This window comes from Pipistrellus kuhlii, unplaced genomic scaffold (genome assembly GCF_014108245.1).
Source record: "Pipistrellus kuhlii isolate mPipKuh1 unplaced genomic scaffold, mPipKuh1.p scaffold_m20_p_10, whole genome shotgun sequence".
In the NCBI taxonomy this organism is placed as follows: Eukaryota; Metazoa; Chordata; class Mammalia; order Chiroptera; family Vespertilionidae; genus Pipistrellus; species Pipistrellus kuhlii.
The window spans coordinates 38,147,514-38,167,978 of NW_023425405.1; the positions used below are offsets into that span (position 1 = coordinate 38,147,514).

Here is a 20,465-nt window from a genome sequence, read left to right on the forward strand (position 1 = left end):
CACACACACACAATTTTGATAATACCTAGGATGGTGATAAGGATTGAGACTGACAAAACTAATGTCAGCCTGTACCAAAAATGAAAAATAGCTAAAAGTAGTATTCAAGATGTACATTGATTTTCACTAATGCAAATGAATAACTCTGCATAGGTGACCAGTTAATTAAACCAATAAAAGGGAGTAAGGCCAGTTATTCAAAGCAGAATATCTCAGAACAGATTTGTTTGTTCTATGTAATAAATAGAATAAATTTGTGGCAGTGTGCATAATATAAGCACAAATAAAAATCAGCTGAAGAAATCCAATAAAAAAGCTTATTTAAGTGCACTAATATGTATATCTATTTTAAATAATATGATTAATGATTCTTAAGAGTTCCAAAGATGACAAAGTTGATTTAATATTTATATTTCTTAGAAATCAGGTTATTTTTTTGTATACATCTAAACTTTACAGTGGTGATACAATTTTTAAAATCTTATATGTGCATGAGTTTGTATGGCAGCTATAGTCTCAATAATGAATGGAATGAATGTTATAAAGCAAAAATATTCCACATAGAAATTGTGTATAATTGTTTATAGGAGGAAAAATAAATGTTTTCAATTTTTTTTTACTGTTTCATTTATTTATGTAAAAAACCCATTCATACTCTCTATAAGTAACTGACTTTTTTTTTAATACAGTGTCCAACCCTTTCCTCTACTAAAACTGATTTAACCGCTCCAAATGAAAAGGATACATTTTTGATGAGATTGGGAAAATGGAAAATGCGGGTTGCACAAGCCAAATGCATAGTCCAAATTGCAAAGTATCCCCAACACCATAGAGAAGGTAAAAAGAAGGACTGATGTAAATATGTGTTTCAAATATCCCTGAAGGTTTATTTTCTTCTGTGACTAAATAGGTATTGACTAAATTTAAGTTAATATATCAGCAGTTTTAACAATGGTTATTGTTATTATTTTCATATCATAGTATTTTTGTGCATTTCATGCAGCAGACGTGCCTAGTTTATTTGCTCAAGTTCATCTGAAGACTCTGGCTAACATCTGCATTAAAGGACAAAATCACTGCAATAATAGTATTCACACCTTGCAAGCAGGAACAATACAGGACTAAGTGAAGGAAAGGAATTGGAAAATGACAAGAAGGGAATTTGAAAATGGTGGGCAGAAAATGTGCCTGAGGTGGAACTTGATGAAACCTGGTTTTATTTGGGTTAATCAGGCAGTATCTTCCTTTACCTGTCAGTTGGTTCATAACTCATGCTATTCCTTTTCCCTTTCTACCTCCAGTTTCCAGGTGAACTGGGGAAATATATCTCTTGGGCAGAATTGCTTATCACCTTCTCTAAATGCTCTATGTGATTGCCCAAATATTCGCAGGGCCAACCATATTTGATTAGCTGTAGAGAGCCCACGGGAAAATGAAAGGGAGAATGTACATGGCCAAGCATGGCTATGTCCATTTAAATTCTCTCCCTTGTCCCCTCAATCATTTGAAAAGAACCAACAAGATCTTGCATACCCTTATAATATTCTAAGACAACACTCATGGGGTGGAGAGGGAGGGGTAAATATACTCTATTACTAGACATGGTTTGTCTTCAGATAGCTAAAATTTTAATTTATTGTTTAAACAATAAACTAGGTCGGTTTTTCTGTCTGAAGTAGTTTCAGGGTTTTTAAGAACATGAAAAGGCATTAGATGCAACTCACCATCAAAAAGAAACCATTTCTCTGAAGTAAATGAGACAATGGAAACACAAAGATGCTATTTTCAGAGACCAAGTGAGTGCAGTCACCTTCACTTCTGTCTTACTAGTAGTTACCTCAGGATTGTGCTATTGATTATTATTTGAAACTTTTTATTTTAGAACTGTCTTTTATACTCACACAATACTCATTATTTTGAATATCTTGTAGAGACAAATCTTCATCTTTTGGAGTAGATTTAATTTTTGAAAGCAGTGAGAAACCACCTAGAGGCAACATTGATGAATACACAACGTGATCAAACTGAGCATTATTTTAGCCATTAGTAAAGTGTTATTCTAAAGTAACAAGACTGTTTATATGTGATCCAACTGGATGCAAATGCATCTTCAGTTAGAATTTTGAACAATTTTATCACCCTTGAATTAGGAATGATGATTCGTGGTTAGTAAGATTCATAGGTTCCAAAGCCATATAGTTTTTTCAAGGTAAATTTATCCAAGGGTGATTATGCATATACTTTCACAAAAGTTTTCTTATAGCACTTACAAAGGTGCTTTAAAGAGAAGAGTTTGGATGAAAGATTCCACACAGAAGACTTGTGCCTTTTGATGAACAAATAGAGAAAACACTACAAAAATGTAAATTCCATTAATGGTCAGTAAAATTAATACCATTATTTTGTTGCTACTGCTGCAACTGTTTTTTTTTTTTTTTTTTTTTAACATAGTTCCAAAGTGAGAATCCCCAGAATAATTGTCTATGCACTATGAAGTTCCACTAGGACAATTTTTGACAATGGTAATGCTAAGTTCTCTCTAAATGGCCAGGTTTATTTTGTGAGCGCATGTGGGATGGATGGCTGTGCTGGGAGGAAACACCGGCTGGAATCACAACCCATATGGATTGCCCAGATTATTTCCCCGACTTTGACACAACAGGTAGAATATCTGTTTTTATTTTATATTTTGTTATGATGCTTTTAGAGTTTTTTTCATGGACCTCAAAAGAAAGTCAGATATAAAATATACCTACCTACTCATACTCTAATACAGTTTAGCATGTTCTGAAGCATTTCCATAAATGAAATACTACCTGGTTGCACACATCTAACCACCTGTCTTTATTTTATTTATTTATCTGAATTTTTTTTTATTTTTAGAGAGAGGAAGGGAAAAGGAAATGAGAGAGAGAGAGAGAGGAAGAGAGAGAGAGAGAGGGAGGAATTGATATGAGAGTGAAACACCAATCTGCTACCTCCTACATGCCCCCTACTGGGATTTGAGCAGGAATCATAACCTTTCCGTGCATGGAGCCACACCAGCCAGGGCAACAAGCTATCCCTACTTTTTAAGTCACGTTACTGGTCAATTGTGCACATTGGTCATAAATTCCATTACATTTTGAATAAAAATTCACTTTTATATAATTTAAATAATACTAAATTTTAATTAAAAATTCAATTAATTTTTCTAAAACTAATTGTGATCCATTTTCAAAATGTATGGTTTCTAAAAATATTTTCAATTGTCTCACATTTTAGTGACTTACGCAAATGCTTAATCTAGAGGTTGCAAATAGCAAGCTGGTGTAACATGCCCAATAGTAATTTTATATAATGATAAAAATTACATAAAACCATGATATATAAGGAAAAATAAATCAGATACTAGATTTCTATTCCAGCAAATCATTAAAATATGCTCAGATAATAAAATAAATACTGTTACAATGAATTGTACTAATACCCAGCTCTGTGTCCTGCACAATATGAACATTCAGCAAATGTATGTTTAGTAAAATAGTGACACCAAATTCACTTTGGTTGTAAAAGTAATATAGGAACACTTTTCTTTGAATATCATTTTTTTCCTTTTTGAAACATTTTCTTATATATTACAGTCATCCCCCCCGCAGAGCCACAGTTTTGCTTTCCATGTTTTGAGTTAACTATAGTCAACTATAGTCTGAAACTATTAAATGGAAAATTCCAGAAATAAACAATTCATACGTTTTCAATTGTGCAGCCCTATTCTGCCCATGAAATTAATTATCTTGTCCAATGTATCCACTCTGTATACCATACCCACCCTTTAATAGCCATCTAGTTATCAGTGTTTGTTTCACACTTACGAGGCTGTGGAAAATCAACTGAGACTTTAGAGTTGTTTGGTCAGAGTTTTCTACCATGTTTCAGGGTCAAGCAGCCCATCTAGTTAGTCTCACTCATTGACTGTGAATGGCAAGAAGTTACTGCCCAATGACAGTGAGGACATCAGTTAAGACAGAAAAATGTCAGATAGTAACTGCAAGCAGGAAAGTTTCTGGAATCCAGATGAAAGCAGAGAAATTCATCTAACTTCAAGACAATGTTTGGGAGATGCTGTTTGTGCTTTCTTCAAAGATGAGATCCTAAATTCTACCCCAGGAAGACATATATAATGTAAATGGGATTAGAGGGGAAGGGGGCATTTTTAAAACCAGTTCAGGTCAGCCACTTCTGGGAATTCTCATTTTGATGGAAGAGCTGGGATGTGAAGAGAGGAAGGACTTAATCCTGGGCCCCACTCATCATTACATTCCTGTAAACTCGAACTAAATGCCATTTGGTGGTGATCCTCCAGGTTTTTACTGACTCCTCCAGATAAATGATGCTTCATTAAATCTTGTTGGACAACTACATTAGTGGTAACTTGATTGGCACAAAGAGCTGTTCTGCAATTCGGGCTACAATGCCAGTTGCAAAGCGACAATGGACTCTTGCCAAAGTGGCTATAGTTATTGATGAAAATACAAGTTTTTGGTCAGCAAATCAGAGATTTCCAGGCACAGACCCATCTTTCCAGTCTGGTTTTTGGATAAAACTACCTCAGGTGGGGGGACAAACCCAATTTCAAAAGAAAAGCACACCTTAAAAAATACCTATAATTTTAAAAATATATATATATTCTTTAGGATGTAATGATTAGCCCAAAACTATGTCTTGATCATATACAAAACAGCTTAATGAAATGACAGAGATTTCATTTTAGACAAAGTGCTTGGTAGATCATGAAAGAGTGGATAACAAGATTGAAATTCAAAAGACGTGAATAGTCTAAAGGAATATGTGAGTGTAAAAAACAAATTTAACAAAGAGGTATGTAAGATCCTTGGAGTCAAACACTTCATATTAATGGCATAGAGAGAAGATGCATCCCCTAATTTTGAATTTCTTTGTTCTATTGAATTTAGCCATATGAAATTGCCGATATTTGATCATTTGACACCCCCCCCAAAAAAAACCCTGCAATTTCATAAATCAATAAATAAATATTGCACATAAATGAAGAAAAGTATGTCTTGCTCTTCTCACAGTTCTATAAAAAATCATAAGTTTAATGTCTGTTAAAACAAACAAACAAACAAACAAACAAAAACAGAAGGTAAAGTGTAGGTAACACTTTGGAATCTGAAAGACCTAGTAGTCAATCCTCGCTCACCCACAAGCTACTGACTTTTTAAATTCCATAACTTCTCCATTTCTGGGCTGTTTGTAAAATGGAGATAGCGATATCTGCTTTACAGGGCTCTGACAGAGCTAAAATGAGACACCATATATTAAGACTTTTTTATATAAAACATCCCCCAAATCTAGTAGGTTCATGGTAGTCTCCATTTACGATACTCATATTCAAGTTCCATGAAACGGTTAACACTTTGAAATGATTTTAAGCCTTAATTTATTTTTCCTTCTTGTTGTTTTGAAATGGTAAGCAATAACTGTTATGTTTCATTAACAGAAAAGGCTGAGAAACACTGTGAAGCAAATGGAACTTGGGAACTAACTGCTGACATGAATGATACCTTGACTAACTACAGTATGTGCTATGCTTTCACTGCTGAAAAAATGAAGGTGGGTTCCATTTCAGATTTCAGTATTTGGTGATAATTCCATTGTCTGTGTTTTATTGGTTACTAGGAGATATCAGTTTTTGCTTTATGTTTACATGGGGGTTTGAGTTTATATTATTAGGTGCATAGAAATTTAAAGTTATTATATCTTCCTGACTTAATATCTGCACCTATATGGTATTACACCAGTTTTCTTATGGCTAGTGTTAATCTGAGTCATCTTTTCCCATTCTTTTACATTCAATATTTCTGTATCCCAGTATCTATTGGTGTTTCTTCTAATAGTATTTCATATAATCTCTTTAAAAATCATCTAGTCTAACCAAATTATAGGTGAGGACTACTGAGGTCTAGAGAGGTGAAGTGACTGACTTTATGAAAGTACACAAAGACTTAATAATAATACTCTGAGTAAAGAACAGCTCTGATAAATCCAGTCTTGTGTTCTTCCCACACGTCATGCATATTCTTAATCTATAATATTCAATCTATTCATCCAGTTTATTATAATTCAATATAATTTAATTCTTTGAAATACTTGTTTTAATTTTAGTTAAGTTACTTGAAAGGAGGGAAACAGTTGTTGATTTACACTGATATTTAATAGAAATCATTCCCTCCGTTGATAGTCATTCATTCACTCACTGCATTGGTCTTTGTAACTGGTATTGTTGCTGCTATTGTTACTCCAGCATGCATTCAGGATGTTCTACCTGGCCATTTCGGGACACACTTTTTCTCTTACTGCCTTGGTAGCTTCAATGGTGATTTTCCTGCTTTTCAAGTAAGTACCCTCATAGTATCTGCTTTTTCTTTCTTCTTTAAGATACTGATATAAATGGAAAACTCTGTGAAAGTTGCATGGGGTAGGGGAATCTTCTAAAAATCATAAGAGATATATGAGAGTCATGAAGTAGCAAGAAAAATTATATTAGTTATCACTCTAAGAGTAAATAAGCAATTGCATTGTATATAAGGTCTTTGAAGGCCAAAGCTACTAGCTGTTTTGTTCATCTATATCCATGGTCGGCAAACTGCGGCTCGAGAGCCACATGCAGCTCTTTGGCCCCTTGAGTGTGGCTCTTCCACAAAATACCATGGCCTGGGTGAGTCTATTTTGAAGAAGTGGTGATAGAAGAAGTTTAAGTTTTAAAAATTTGGCTCTCAAAAGAAATTTCAATCGTTGTACTTTTGATAGTTGGCTCTGTTGACTAATGAATATGCCGACCACTGATCTATATAGACTTAGAATCTACCAGAAGGTCTAAGTCTTTATAGCAGGTACACAGTAATGTTGTTGGATTACTGAATGAATTGTAATAAATTTAAAGTACCTTAAACTCATTTCAAAAAGTTCAGTGTAAGTGACATCAAGTAAGTGCAAGAAAAATTTTAACAATTAGTAGAAATTATATTGAAACCTTCAAGAAATGTTTCTAACTATCCCTCTCCTTTCCTCCCTGTAAAAAATCAATAAAATATATAAAAATAAATAAATAAATACACATGGAACATTAAAAAAAATAAAAAAGTTTAGGAAGGAACTTTAAAAAATCCAACAAATTGCTTAGCACCCAAACGGTGGGAAATGGCTATGCAACCAGGATAGGTTATCGACAGATCCAAACCTCAGGATGCCTCGTAATGAGGTCAAATTTGAGCCTATTTAAAATTCGTTGCCTTTGCCTGAGCTCCACCATCAGGAGGTTGTGGACAGTAGGAACCAAAGAGTTGATTCCCATTGGATCATGAGAGATAAAAAGACTTCAGAGGAAATGTCAAAAGAGAAGCTGGCGGGAGACTTCATAAAGTCTGTGTGTGTCAGGGTCAAGGGCATGGACCCAGTGCTTTGTCACGGGCCCCTTCCTTCTCCCTTCCTGCTCCGCTGTCCCATTGGCCACACAGTTTCTGCCTGGTTACATCAATAAGTAGTCGGCTTTTCATCCGAAGCACATGCCAAACAGTAACGGTTTTCTCCTGTAAGAGTCCTTCTCTCCATTAATTTTGGGGCATTTATTCTAATTAAAAGTGATTTTTTTTTTTTTATCACCCACTCTTGCACTTGTTGGACAAAGTCACATGAGACCTGAAAGCTGTGGGGAAACTGTTTTTTAGAATGCAGGAAGATCTTATAGATGGGACCAACCTCACTTCAATACATTCTCTCAACTATTGCTAAAGGGAACATTACAAATACTACCAAAATGATGTCATCCACTCCCCCCCAACACCCCGTGGTACTTCAACGTTTTAGCACTGGTTAATGTTGTTACTTTTTCTTCCAGGTCTCTTTCCTGCCAACGGGTCACCATGCATAAGCACATGTTTATGACTTACATCCTGAATTCTATTGGTGTCCTCGTCTACCTGACCCTAGTGGTCCCCAATAATGACTACGTGAACTCGGATCCAGTGAGGACTGCCTTATTTGTTTTCAATTCTATTTTTAAAGATGTAGTATTTGTAAATAGTTAACATGGTGTTATTGCTTGTAAAACTAAATGAATTAGGTGAAATGTTGCATTATTCTTGAAAAACTGACATTCCAGAAAACATTAGATTCATGTTTTCCATAGCCAACAAGAGTAGAGACAGCAAAGAAAAAACTAGAAAGGACAAAAAAACAAAAACAAAAACAAAAAAACAACAACAACAAAAAGCGCAAAACTTCTTTTAGAAAGGGAAGTTGTTGGACATTTTCAATCTTCAAATATTAATTGAAATTGCAACTAACATGAAAATTAAGGAAAAGCATGTCCATGATCAGTTCATCTATCTGTGATCCACAATGCCTAATTTGAATGAATATATATATATATATATATATATATATATTTTAAAGACACTTTCTCTCCTAAGCAAATTAAGACTTATGGGTTATTGTTTTCATTTTGACCCAATTCTCAGATCACTGAGTCAGCAGTTAAGAGGCAAAAAGATATTCCTTCCCAGTGCCCAAGGGGATATATTTTAAAAAGAGAGTTATTTCTCGTAAAAGGTGGCTGCATCATTTCAACTGTTGCTGCACTACTTCTATTAGAGTACATTTTTTAGGGGCAAAATAAAACAGTGTCCTCACTCCTCAGTGAGGAGTCCCTATGGGTCCACGGTCCCTCTCCTATCAGAGTAATCAGTTCCTTCCATTGGAAGTTTTTAGGTTAAGCAGGTTCTCTCTTACAAAACCAAGTGTGAAAATTCTATTTCTTTGAATTTTTTTAAAGTTAAACTCATAAGAACTCATGGCATAAATAAGGTCTGAATAGATCCTCAGTTTACTGAGTGATGTGAAAATTGCCCATTGTCATCCATATAATTGGAGCATTTCATTTCCATAATATTTAAAATTTCATTTATTGCTCTCTCTCTCGACCTCTCTCTCTCCGCTTATTTCTTCATGTGGAAAGTCAGGAGACACAATTAAAAGTATTGTTCTCGCTGCATCTAAAGGAAGTGGCATCCTTGTCACTTTCTGGAAAGAAATGAGTCTGTACTTTTTATCTGGGTCTGAAAGATACAATACAGGGAGATGGTTAGTTTTTCCTGGGAACCTGAGTTTTTTGCACCTCAAAAGCCAAAACAATCAAGTCACATTTTCTGTAGCCTCCTGTATAAGGAAAATCAAATGAGTCCCAAGTTCCAAAAAACAAAGTGGATTTCTTCTCATTCTCATTTGTTTAGTACATTTGAGCCACCACACTCTGCTGGAACTCCATCCTAGTCATAGGATGATCTACTCAGAATAGATGCTCAGGGCTGAGGCAGGAGACACCGATGAAACCCAGCGAGGAGAATGGACTCCTCCCGGCTAACCCAGAGGCAGCTGCTGTAGGGAATAGTATAGAAATGTGAGGGAGGGCACAGGGACAGCAGCAGAGTGTTCGAGATGAGAGATCAGTGGCAGATAAAACGACATTGGAATTATCCATTTTGTAGGCTCTGGAAGCCATGAGATTGGGAATGAAAAACGATCATGGATTTGAGGGACAGTGCAGAGAGACTAATGCCAAGATGTGATCTATGGGATACAATCTCCCAGTCTGGCCATTGATGCTACTTCATGTTACTCCATGTCAAAATTAACAAATATTATTTCAATAAAGATCGGATGATGTGGAAAAACAGGGAGGGCTTCTTTCTTCTCTTTAAACTGGATTACTTAACATTGTATTTGAAAAATTTATTACGGATCTTAAGAAGTTATTCCTAAAATGGCTATAGGCATCAACCCAATTTCCAGTTTCTCTTACCTGGTCTATCTGGCCGGTGCCTCTACACAGAGAAGCATAGCTTACAAGTGGTCTCTTGTGGCATGGTTGATGTAGCCAGCCCTCATCTCAACATCTGCTTGTCCACTGCTTTTAAAGGCTCTCATGAACTTAGTGCAGAAAGTCTTCTAGATTCACTTTCATTCTCAAGAAAAACTTCCAGTTGAAGTACGAGGAGTTTCATACATTTTTCTGGGGCATGTTGGTTTATTGCTAGAACATAGCTACAGAGCAACAGTCAATCTGGTATTTGCTGTGCCTCACTAGATTGCTCCAAATACTATAGCCCTGTTCTTGCTGAACTATAGAACCTCAGATCCCAGCTCTTCTACTCATTCTGTAATCTTGAGCAAATTACTGAGCCTCATGGTGCCTCACTTTCCCAATGTGTAAAGTGAAAGCAACAATAGCCCCTTCCTCCTAGAGTTGTTTGTGAGGATTGAATAAACTAATATACCCAAAAACCCCGACAGAGTCTGGCACAGAGCAACTTGCACTTGTTTCCTAGTATTATTTCTATTGTAGTTGTTAACCATTGTCATCAGGCCTTGAGCCCTTGTCATGTTCTAACGGTGACACCCAGTTTCATTTCTGTGATACACAGTATAGGAGATGGGGGAAACTCAGAGCATTTGTTAAATTCTGCTTCGATCCAAAAGAGCCTAAGTGTAAAAGCAGAATGAAGGGAATACTCGGAGTTTTGTAAACCACAAACAATCAAAAGGACTGTGGTCTGAGAATATAAAAATAGATCAGCCATGGCCTTGAGAATCCCCAGAGAAGAATGCTCATTACATCATATAGCAAAAGACTTTTGAGCATAGCAACCTGTTAATGCTTACTCCTCTGCTGCATTGCCAGCAGACTTTCTTTTCCACTGTGTGTGCATCCTGCTTTTCTGTTGACAGTATTTTTGTTTGCTGAATATTTCCAGAATGCTTCCTTGGCTACTTCCTGGATCATCTTCCATTGTACTTATCTCAGATGGGACTTTTTTTCCCTCCAGTGCTCCCCCCCCTCGCCCCAAACACACTGAATCATGTCTACAGTTCCATAGACTCAATTCATTTTCTCTAAGGCTTTATCAGACAGAAGTCAGCTCAGGATTGCATGACAGACTCACATTTAATTAAAATTATTATACCTTCAGATTCCTCTGGAGACACTTCAGCACTTCCCTACAAAGTTAGTTAATGCTGACTTTCCTCCTTCATTCAGCTGGCTTTGGAGAATGTTCACATTGACAGTTTTCAAGTTGACATAACCTTTTTGCCCCTTAGTTTGCCACCTGCAGTAACATCTTGATATGAAGCTCTATAGTTCCTCCTCCTGGGGTTTTACTATGTATGTATGTATATATATATTGTATGTATATCAAAGTCAGGAAGTTCCCATTGCATTGTGACTCTGCTGGAACAGGGAGCTTATGATCTTGGGTGATTAGGATTATCAGCACTAAAAGGCCAGCCAGTTACTAAAGCAAAGGTCATCAGTTGGGTTCAGCATAGCTCCTGGATCATATATGACAAACGCATCCCCTGATGATCTCCTCCTTGTGCCTAAAGAGATATCACTAACATATCAATGAACTTCAGGAGCAGCATTAACCATTTCTGGGTTATTCACCTCATTGGCCATGGAAAAGGGGCTTTAAATGTCATGGGACAGATCCTTGGCTGTTCTAGAAACTGATGGGTCTCAGAGTCATTGAAGAAAAATAAATTTGTCTAATCCATGCAAGTCACCAAAGTGTAACAAGAAAAGGACATTTTAGGGTCTAGGCTTCCATTCCCCTAGATGGCTTGTTTATATGTAGTAAAATTAGACCTATGCACCATGACTCTGATTTGTGGGTACAGAGGGAAGCTGGCATGTGTTAACAGATGCTTGGGGAAGCTGCATGTGGGCTGAATGCAGAAACTTGGACTCTTTGTCACATTTACCCTCTGCTTACTGTCAAATCCTGGCCCATGTCTCCCACTGAGTATCTCCATTTCTTTCTGACAGGTGAGCTGCAAGGTTCTGAACTGCATCAACAACTACCTGATGCTCTGCAATTATTTCTGGATGCTCTGCGAAGGGATCTTTCTGCACCGGCTCCTTGTGGTGAACGTGTTCAATGCGGGAAAGACGCTGAAGTGGTATTACCTCTTGGGCTGGGGTATGTATTTCCTCCAACTGTGTTTTGAGCCATGCTCACCTCTGTCTATATATTTCTAATGTTCTTGGAACCCAAAAGCTTTCTGAGGACATCAGCCTTAATATTTAAATCCCTGCCCAACAGACATTGTTACCAATGGTATAGAATGTGTCTGGGAAGTCATAGAAGCAGATCAAACAAATATTGCCTAGGGATAGCTCTGGTGTAGATTGTGAACTGACTAGACAGCTCCCCTTGTGGGCCAGCCCACCCTAGGGAGGAGTAGAGGCAGCCCAGTCCTTGACCATCTGGGGAACTTAGAAATCAGGTTTCTGACTAATCTGCTGGCCCTGCCACAGGTGCTAGGTTCTCCTGTTTTTTCTCTGTCCTCAAAACAACTCAAGAATACAAAGATCAAAATGGGCTTTTACTGTTTTTTCTTTTAGCTCCAGTCTTGCACAAGAGGTTGATCTTTCCTTCCCCTGCCCTTCTCAGCCTCAAACACACCCTTTCAAGAATTTCTAATCTTCCAAGAGCTGGTCATGCCAAGAATCAACTGGATATAATTTAAGCCTCCCCATAGCAATTCTGATCATCACAAGAGTAATGATTGATGCTGATCAGATGCCTTGCAATTGAAGATCTGAAAATAAAAACTCAACCCAGGCCTGCCACACACACTCACACACACAGAGACACCATTTCTGTTTGATCTATTTTACTTACTTCTTCCGAAATAAATGTATGGCATATTCTTGTACCAGTTTTGACTGTTTAAGAACACCCATCTGCCATACTCAAAAACATTTCATGGAAGAAAAAGGATGTACATTTATTCTTGCCTGTGACATTCAGCAGGGATGAGGGCATCCTGGAAGGAACAATTTATACTGCTCTTTCCATACATACTGTTACATTGTGAATTAGTTATAAAAGCTTTCTGCAGAATCATCATAGACAGATTAATGAAGACATCTGCTTAACATGCATAAACAATTCAAAGGAGAAAATGAACCAGTTGTTCAGCTGTATCAAAAAGAATGTAATGAGTTCTGGCCAGGTGGCTCAGTTGATTGGAGCATCCTTCCAGACACCAAAAGATTGCAGGTTTGATTCCCAGTCAGGGCACATACCTAGGTTGTGGGTTTGAACCCTGGTTGGGGTATATAGAGAAAGCAACTGATCAATGTTTCTCACATCAATGTTTCTCTTTCTCTCTCTCACCCTTCCTCTCTCTAAAATCAGTATTCTTTGGTGAGGATTATTTTTTTTAAGTGCAGAAAAGAGGTATCCTGTCTAGAGGAAAGCAAAGAGCCTTAGGAATTAACAGATATGTGGCCTATACTCCTCTATGTGATATGTAAGAAACACATTTTTCCTTTCTACAAAATGGTGAGATGGGAGTGAAATCTCCATATACCTCTCTTGTTGTCTAATTAAAAGTAAGTATTTCAGAATGAATCCAGAGAATGAATACCTCTAAACCCAAGTGGGGAAATGGTATGTTAGAACTGCTGTAGATACAGCACAATTATGTTTTGTATAAATAGTCAAACTCAAAACTCTTTCAGGTCAAACATTTAATCGATGCTCCTATTAAATTATACGCTTCATGGGTTTAGAAGGTAAGGTTGTTCTTGGTGAAAACTCAATATTTTCAGGCACTCTCTTTTCCCATATAATTCACAGAAAATCAAAATGTGTAAGTCTAATTTACTTCTGAGACACATTTCTTAGTCTGATAATCACTTAAAAACTCATTCTACAAATTTTTCAAATCAAATTAAATCATATTCTGTTGTACATGGGTACATCTGAGAAAAACAGATATATTTTTCTTACAAAAATCACAACTTTATTCTAGGCTACCTGTATAGAATGAACATTTATTTATAAAAAGATGTAACCTGGCAGGATGCATTGCTAGTAACTATCTCCATCATTATGTTTATAAATTCAAAATTGTTTCCACTAGTACTTCAGGTGTAGGCAGAGAAGTCAATACGATGCTGCCTTCACAAAGGTTCGGCAGCCAGAACTTACACTGGCGCTTCTGAAGTGTTCTTATTGAAAAAGCACAGGATCAAAGGGCATGACACACACAGGAAAACAAACGGCCGAGAAGAAGTACTGCAAATAGGAACAGCGCTTTCAGAGCAATGACACGACCACATCCACATGCTGTCCCAGGTTACATTCCTTCCGGGTGACCAGCTTCTCCCCAGGAGAGGGCCCAGTTCACGCACCATGAAAGGCTTTCTGGTCTACGTCACTAACCACAATGGCAGAATAGTCCTAAGGAGCATAGACTGTACCTGCCATACTAAGAAAGGCTTTCGATTATTTGCGTGTTCTTAACAAACTCTCTGAAAGCACATGATATGCTAACCAAGAACACATTTACCTGGTTTGACGAAAGATAATCTGTGCAAACACATCAGGGAAATACCTTGACAAAGATGTTAAATGTGCCGCTGTTTTTTAAACTACCGTTTTCCATTCACCTGCAGTGATAGCTTACGGCCAGAAAACCAGGTGTAATTGGTACTTTTTTTTTTTACATTTTTAGGGTCCCCCGTGCTGCCAACCATAGCCCATGCTATTGCTAGAGTGAAGATATTCAATGACAGGTATTGTGGTCATTTCAGTTAAATAAATAAATGTAAATAAAATGCATCTGTACTGATATATTCTCCCCCCACCGCCTTTTTCCCCCCCAGCTGCTGGATGAGCATGGAAACCGCTCTGGTTTACATCATCCATGGCCCTATCATGGGCGCCCTGACGGTGAGAACTGCTTTTGGAGTCTCTTGTTAACAATGTTATCTCTGAGGGTTTCTTTGAAGATGCTTCTATATAGCATATATAATGTAATATTTACATGAAGCTAATTAAGTGATCTATAAGAAGAAGAACAATTTGATTTGAGAGTCTTGGATTGGAGGAAAAAATAGTTGTATTTAATAACATTGGGAAGGGGGGTACATACACTCGTTTCTATACACCCTACACCAAAGATTAAATTTTTTTTAAACAATATTATAACTAAATTCTCTTAGTTAAAGGTAAAGAGCAAGGGCTGGGGAATGTTGAAGATGTTGCTTGTAAGAAAGTAAGGGACAGCAAAGTCCCCCTGATCTTTTCCCCCTGGGCTCTGCCAAGCAAAACCATCTTCCACTTTATCTTTGGTGCATGAGCCGCCACCCTACCTACCAGTGATCATGCACTTAAATTATTCCATGCACTTCACGTACAGTCCCATGCTGTTTGTAACAGCAGCCCTTCCGAGGAGAGACATCGCCAGGATACTTGACTCATTAGGAAAACTAGGCCCAAAGACTCAAGTAAGCTCACCCAAAATCACGTGACCAGTGAGAGGTTGGGTTGGGGGAGAATATGCCCTTTTAGGCAGTCTCACATCCTGTGTAGGTGCTCTCTGCTCCCCACGTTGAGTAAAGAATTAATTAAAGCAGGTGTCCTTCAGTGGTACTGATCTGGGTGGTCTGCTCATTCATAACATCATATCTTTGCAGATCAACTTCTTCATTCTGCTCCACATCCTCTACGTGCTCGTGAAGAAGATTAGGAATGACGGCCATCATGATGTCCTGCGGTACCTGAAGGCAGTGAAGGCCACTCTGGTCCTGGTGCCCCTGCTGGGAATCCAGTTCGTCATTTTCCCCTGGAGGCCTCACACCAAGACTCTGGCCCTGGTCTATGACTACGTGATGCACTTTCTGAGCCACTTCCAGGTAAGGAAGCCTCCCGGGTGTGCTTATTCCATACCTGCCCAGCTAGGTTACTACCAGCATGGTCGCTCAGACCTTGAAAGCACAGAGCAGGGTAGCAGATGTTGTATCGGTATGAAATCCTTCTGCGGGACCCCGAGCTGGGAGCTGTTTTCCTCTTAAACGGCCATCCAGTTTTTTTTTCCCCCCAGTGATTTCATTTGATTGCCTTGACCATGATGAGAGAGGTCAGGACCCTAGAATGTCTATAAGGTCAGGCATCCCTGCAAGGGTAGGCATATTCTCCCGCTTGGTAACTTGCAATTACCTCTTTTCATAAGTAAATTCAAGTTGAATCAGTTTTGCGATGAGGGGTAATGAATTTGCACAGAGCCATTCGTGGCTTCTGCTCTGTCGCCCTCCATTGGTCACAGGGGTGTCAGGAATCCACCGGGTGACTTTCAGGGTCTGTAAAGGGAAGGACATCCAGGTCTGTCCCCTTGCAGGAGAGCACAGAATGGGCCCTCGGGGGCTTCCCCAATGTCTGCCACACAAAAATGGAGAATGGCTATTTCCATTCAGTCTGCCCCAGATCCACAGGCCCATTGAAGACATAGTAGTGGGTATTTTGAAAGCAAGTCGGGGCATGGAAGGTCCTAAGGCAGAGCTGAGTCTGCCATGGGCTCTTAGGCCAGAGTTTTGCTGTCTTGATTATACATTTCCAAGTAATTATACTTTCTACGACTAGAAGTCAAAATTAATAGGGCTAAAAATAAAGTTTAGGGATTGTTTTAATAATTGCTTTGGCCATTCCTATTGATAAGGCTTAAACGTAAGGGAACTTCTGAGTAGTGACCGGGATCTCTGAGGTCCCTTCGTCTGTGTCCTTCTTGGAGAGACGAACTTGGCTGTGGGTATAGCACTGCACTAGTTCACCGTGAAGACACGGGCACAGTCTGGCCCATAGCCAGGCACTGTGATACTCATACCTGTAAAAGTTTTCTTTACTGAATTCTACAAGATCTCAGTTTTTAAAATCACGTACAAAGCATTCTTTTCAAATCCGCTCCAATCAGCATATTCTGTTAGAACTCTTCATGTTAAAGACAGCAGCACATTAGCCATGCTGACCAGAGCTGTCCTTTTGATTAAAGGCCAGACTTCTTCTAACAAGAAAAACACATGGCATATTCTAGTCGTGAAGCACTGAATATGAGTGGTAGTAACTGCTTTCCATCCAGCCTCGACTTGCTTTCGCCGCAGTAAAATGTTCCTCTCCAGGGTGACTATTTATATTGATGGCTGTACAGTGTAATGCACACAAAAGTAACTCCGGCTCTGTCCTTCCTCCTCTTTACAGGGATTCTTCGTTGCCGTGATTTACTGCTTCTACAACTCTGCCGTAAGCACGCCTTTCACATAATACCGCCACTCGTGTATACAAAGCTGGTACTTGACAGTTTCCAAAGGGCCTCTTTTCAAGTGGCCTCACTGCTCCAGTTTTCTTTCCAGGGTGACGTGACTAGCCAAGTTGTGTTTTTCTACCACTGAGTCTTTTCTGTGCTCGTGTGGCCCAATTGCAGATGTTATTCTGACGGGCCGCTAAGTCCTGATTTGCTTGGATTGCACCCTTGTTGCTTTAGGAGCAACGAAAATCTCCTTGTTGGACTTTTTGTTTTTTTGGGGGGGATGTTTTGGTTTTTGGGGTTTTTGTAGGGGTTTTTTTTTTTTTTTCTTTCAGATTTAATGTCCTTATTCTTGGATCAAAGCAGCATCAGACTCAATCTGTGGTATTGTAGAAAATAATTGCTCTTATTAAAGTGTAATTATTGAAACCTAGCCACTAAGGCCCCATTCTAATATGTGTGGTTTACAAATTAACGCAGATTGTCATCGCCACACAAAAGGAGAGGTTATAATTTTGGAATACAATTGTAGAGGGCTGTGAACATTTCTGTTAATAATTTTTAAAAATTAGACTTCAAACCCTTGGCCTCATGCTGAGCTGGGTACTTAATTAATATGCTTAGCACTCCAATGGGGATTATTTGAAAAGGGCAGGTGAGAAGAAGCAAAGACTTCCTGTTTTATTTCTGCTGGGTGCTTTTATAAACTCCTCTAAACTTCCTACTGTCCACCTTGGGTGCTTCTGATTGTCTGTTTAAGTTTTAGTTATGAGGGCAATGTTGGTATTTGAGAAATGCTGAATGGGTGGCAACTATCAGTGACCTTTCTCTAGGGACACATTGCTTCTCCAAAAATATGCGGAAACAATATGTTTCCTAAGTCCTCAACAGCGCTCTTGGTGGCTCCTAGATTATAAACCTGATCTTTAAGGACCCATGTTTAAAGGAAAGAACAACCCAGATAAAGCCATGCCACTTCTTGGAAAATACATTGTAAAAAAATAAAATAAAATAAAATAAATCTAAAAATCTAAATCCTAAAGAGAATTGTTTATGTATTAGTATCCATAGAAAGAAATAATTTTATTCCGAAAAGACTGTCACTCCGATAACCAGAGTCTTATCCGGCCATATCGGATAAAGGAAAATCAACAGAATTATCATAAATCCCAGAACCGTTTTATGTTTTGCATATATATTTTCATGACCAGTCATGTGGAGAGGTTCAGATGAAAGCTTCTTTCTTGTCAGATATGGGAGCAGATAAAATGTTTCCCAGCTCTTTCTCCCTACTATGATGTGCATGCCATGTATGGAGTGCGAAAACCAAATCAAATTGCAGTCATTGGACTGAAGCGCTAAAGACGAGACTTCTGCACAGTAGCGAGTAGCCTTACCCATGATAGCCTAGGCAAGTAACTCAGAGCTCCAATTTGCAAATTCCTCTCTGCGCAGCCAGAGCCTATACCACACAGCTCTTTGGGTCGAATTTACAATTCAGCCAACCGCTTTGAACCTCTGATAAGTCCCAAGAACTGTGCCCCTAAACTTGGCGTGGGTCATTTCTGACAATTACATGATAACGGGACTTTTCCTCTTCCAGGTGCAAGAAGTCGTGATGCGCCGTGTGCAAGTGTTCAGGACCCGCTGGAACCAGCGCCGCGAAGGGTACGCCTTACGCCGGCAGAATTACAATATGTTGCTGGCAGCTCTGGCTGCAGCTGCGGCTGCAACCAATGCTGATCCTGACGATATCCCTGATTGCATCTGCCATAGAGAGCGGAGGATCCGGGCAGCTGCCAACAACCGGAGGAACAACGAGCTGGAGATGAACAACAACCCGGAGATGATGAACAACGACGACGAGGAGCTGAATGACAACGACATCCAATACGAAGTGGAAGCCGAAATCGAATTCCGTAATGGCGTGGAGATTCATGACATCATCCCGATGGAAATCTTTGAGCGGGAGTAAAGCACTAAGATGTAGGGCCAGTCCAATATCGTGATCTCTGAGACTTCATCCCCTGGGAGAAAGCCCACCCATGCTTTTCAAGTGATCACCACCCTCCCAGGCGTCAGATATTTCATTCGTGAACAGTTGTGTTCAGTGGTTTTATCCATAGTGAATCCGAAGGCTGTTCTTCTTGGTACTATTGCTATGGGAGACAGTCTAAGGAATGGAGTCTCCCACTGCCAACACTTGTAAATTCCACCTTTCATCTAGGACTGAAAAATGCAGGTGTAATGCAAAGCAAAGGTATCTAAGAAAAACACTTAAATAGACCGGATTCAGATCCAAGGTGCTCATTGTAAAATCTTGAGCCATTTATACCTTTAAAAAATCAAAATCACTGTCAATAGTTGCGCTTTTAACTCTAAAGTTTGAATTAGGATATTTCGGTATTTGGCTATGGGTCCAAACGTTTAATCTGCTTATCTCGATCAATTCCAATGCTATTCAGACGTTTTACCATCCACCCCAGTATAAAACCACACAAATTGCAACATGACCTCCCCAAGGCAAAGAGGCTTTCTAATATAGAGATGACCAAGAATATAGGGGAGAGATCTGCCCTTGGCAGGAAGATGTAATGCTTTGAATGAAAAACAAAAATGTTTTGAGTCAATTTGCTTGAAACATTAGATGGGCCGGTTTGTGAATGGGGGTGCTCATATTACGGCACGCTCAGCCTGGTTTTGGATGGTCCTGTCCACGGGGCAGCCCTCCCTTTTGTAAGGAATTGGCCTTCGTGTTGAGTATGCTTCAGTCGCTGACACTTACAAATTGGGAGGTCACAAAGAATCCTTGCTAAATTTTTCACAAAACTGCCAAAAAATATAATTCCCAACGGAAGAGGCTAATCTCTCTAAAAAGAGTTCTCTGCTTTCCTAAATTCTAAAATTTGTAAAGCAAACCATTCCAAATTTTATAAGGCCAATTACCTCTTTCCCTTGGGTGCTATCTTGCAGCAAAAGATAATTCGAATTGGTGACTCATCATAAAAGTCTATTAACTGCCATCCACTCAGATTCACAGCTTACTAAGATCTCAGTCTTTCCCAGAAAGACTCACTATGGCTGATTAGAAATCAGTTTGTAGCTGACCTCTGTTTGCTATGATTAGCCAAACCGGAGGAGGAAAGAAAATATGTAACCACTACAAGTTTAACCATACACAAATTTATTTAAAATAAAAGTATTTCTCATTGAAGCCCAAAATTATATTCCCATCTCTCTCTTTACTTCCCAAGTCTAAAAATCTTCAAAAATCCCTGAATAAATCAGAATCATTAATGGCACCTGAAATT

At 38.7% G+C, this 20,465-nt stretch overlaps 1 protein-coding gene across 1 annotated transcript; it reads left to right on the plus strand.

The window, feature by feature from the left end:
• The first annotated feature begins 697 nt into the window (after positions 1-697).
• CALCR (calcitonin receptor) lies at positions 698-19,385 on the plus strand. The gene is made up of 11 exons (XM_036429417.2): positions 698-837; positions 2,552-2,662; positions 5,504-5,616; positions 6,308-6,399; positions 7,901-8,027; positions 11,888-12,041; positions 14,590-14,650; positions 14,741-14,807; positions 15,554-15,772; positions 17,109-17,150; positions 18,758-19,385. Exons 1-11 carry the CDS (start codon positions 753-755, stop codon positions 19,127-19,129), a joined length of 1,443 nt encoding a protein of 480 aa, XP_036285310.2. The 5' UTR covers positions 698-752; the 3' UTR covers positions 19,130-19,385.
• The last annotated feature ends 1,080 nt before the right edge of the window (positions 19,386-20,465 follow it).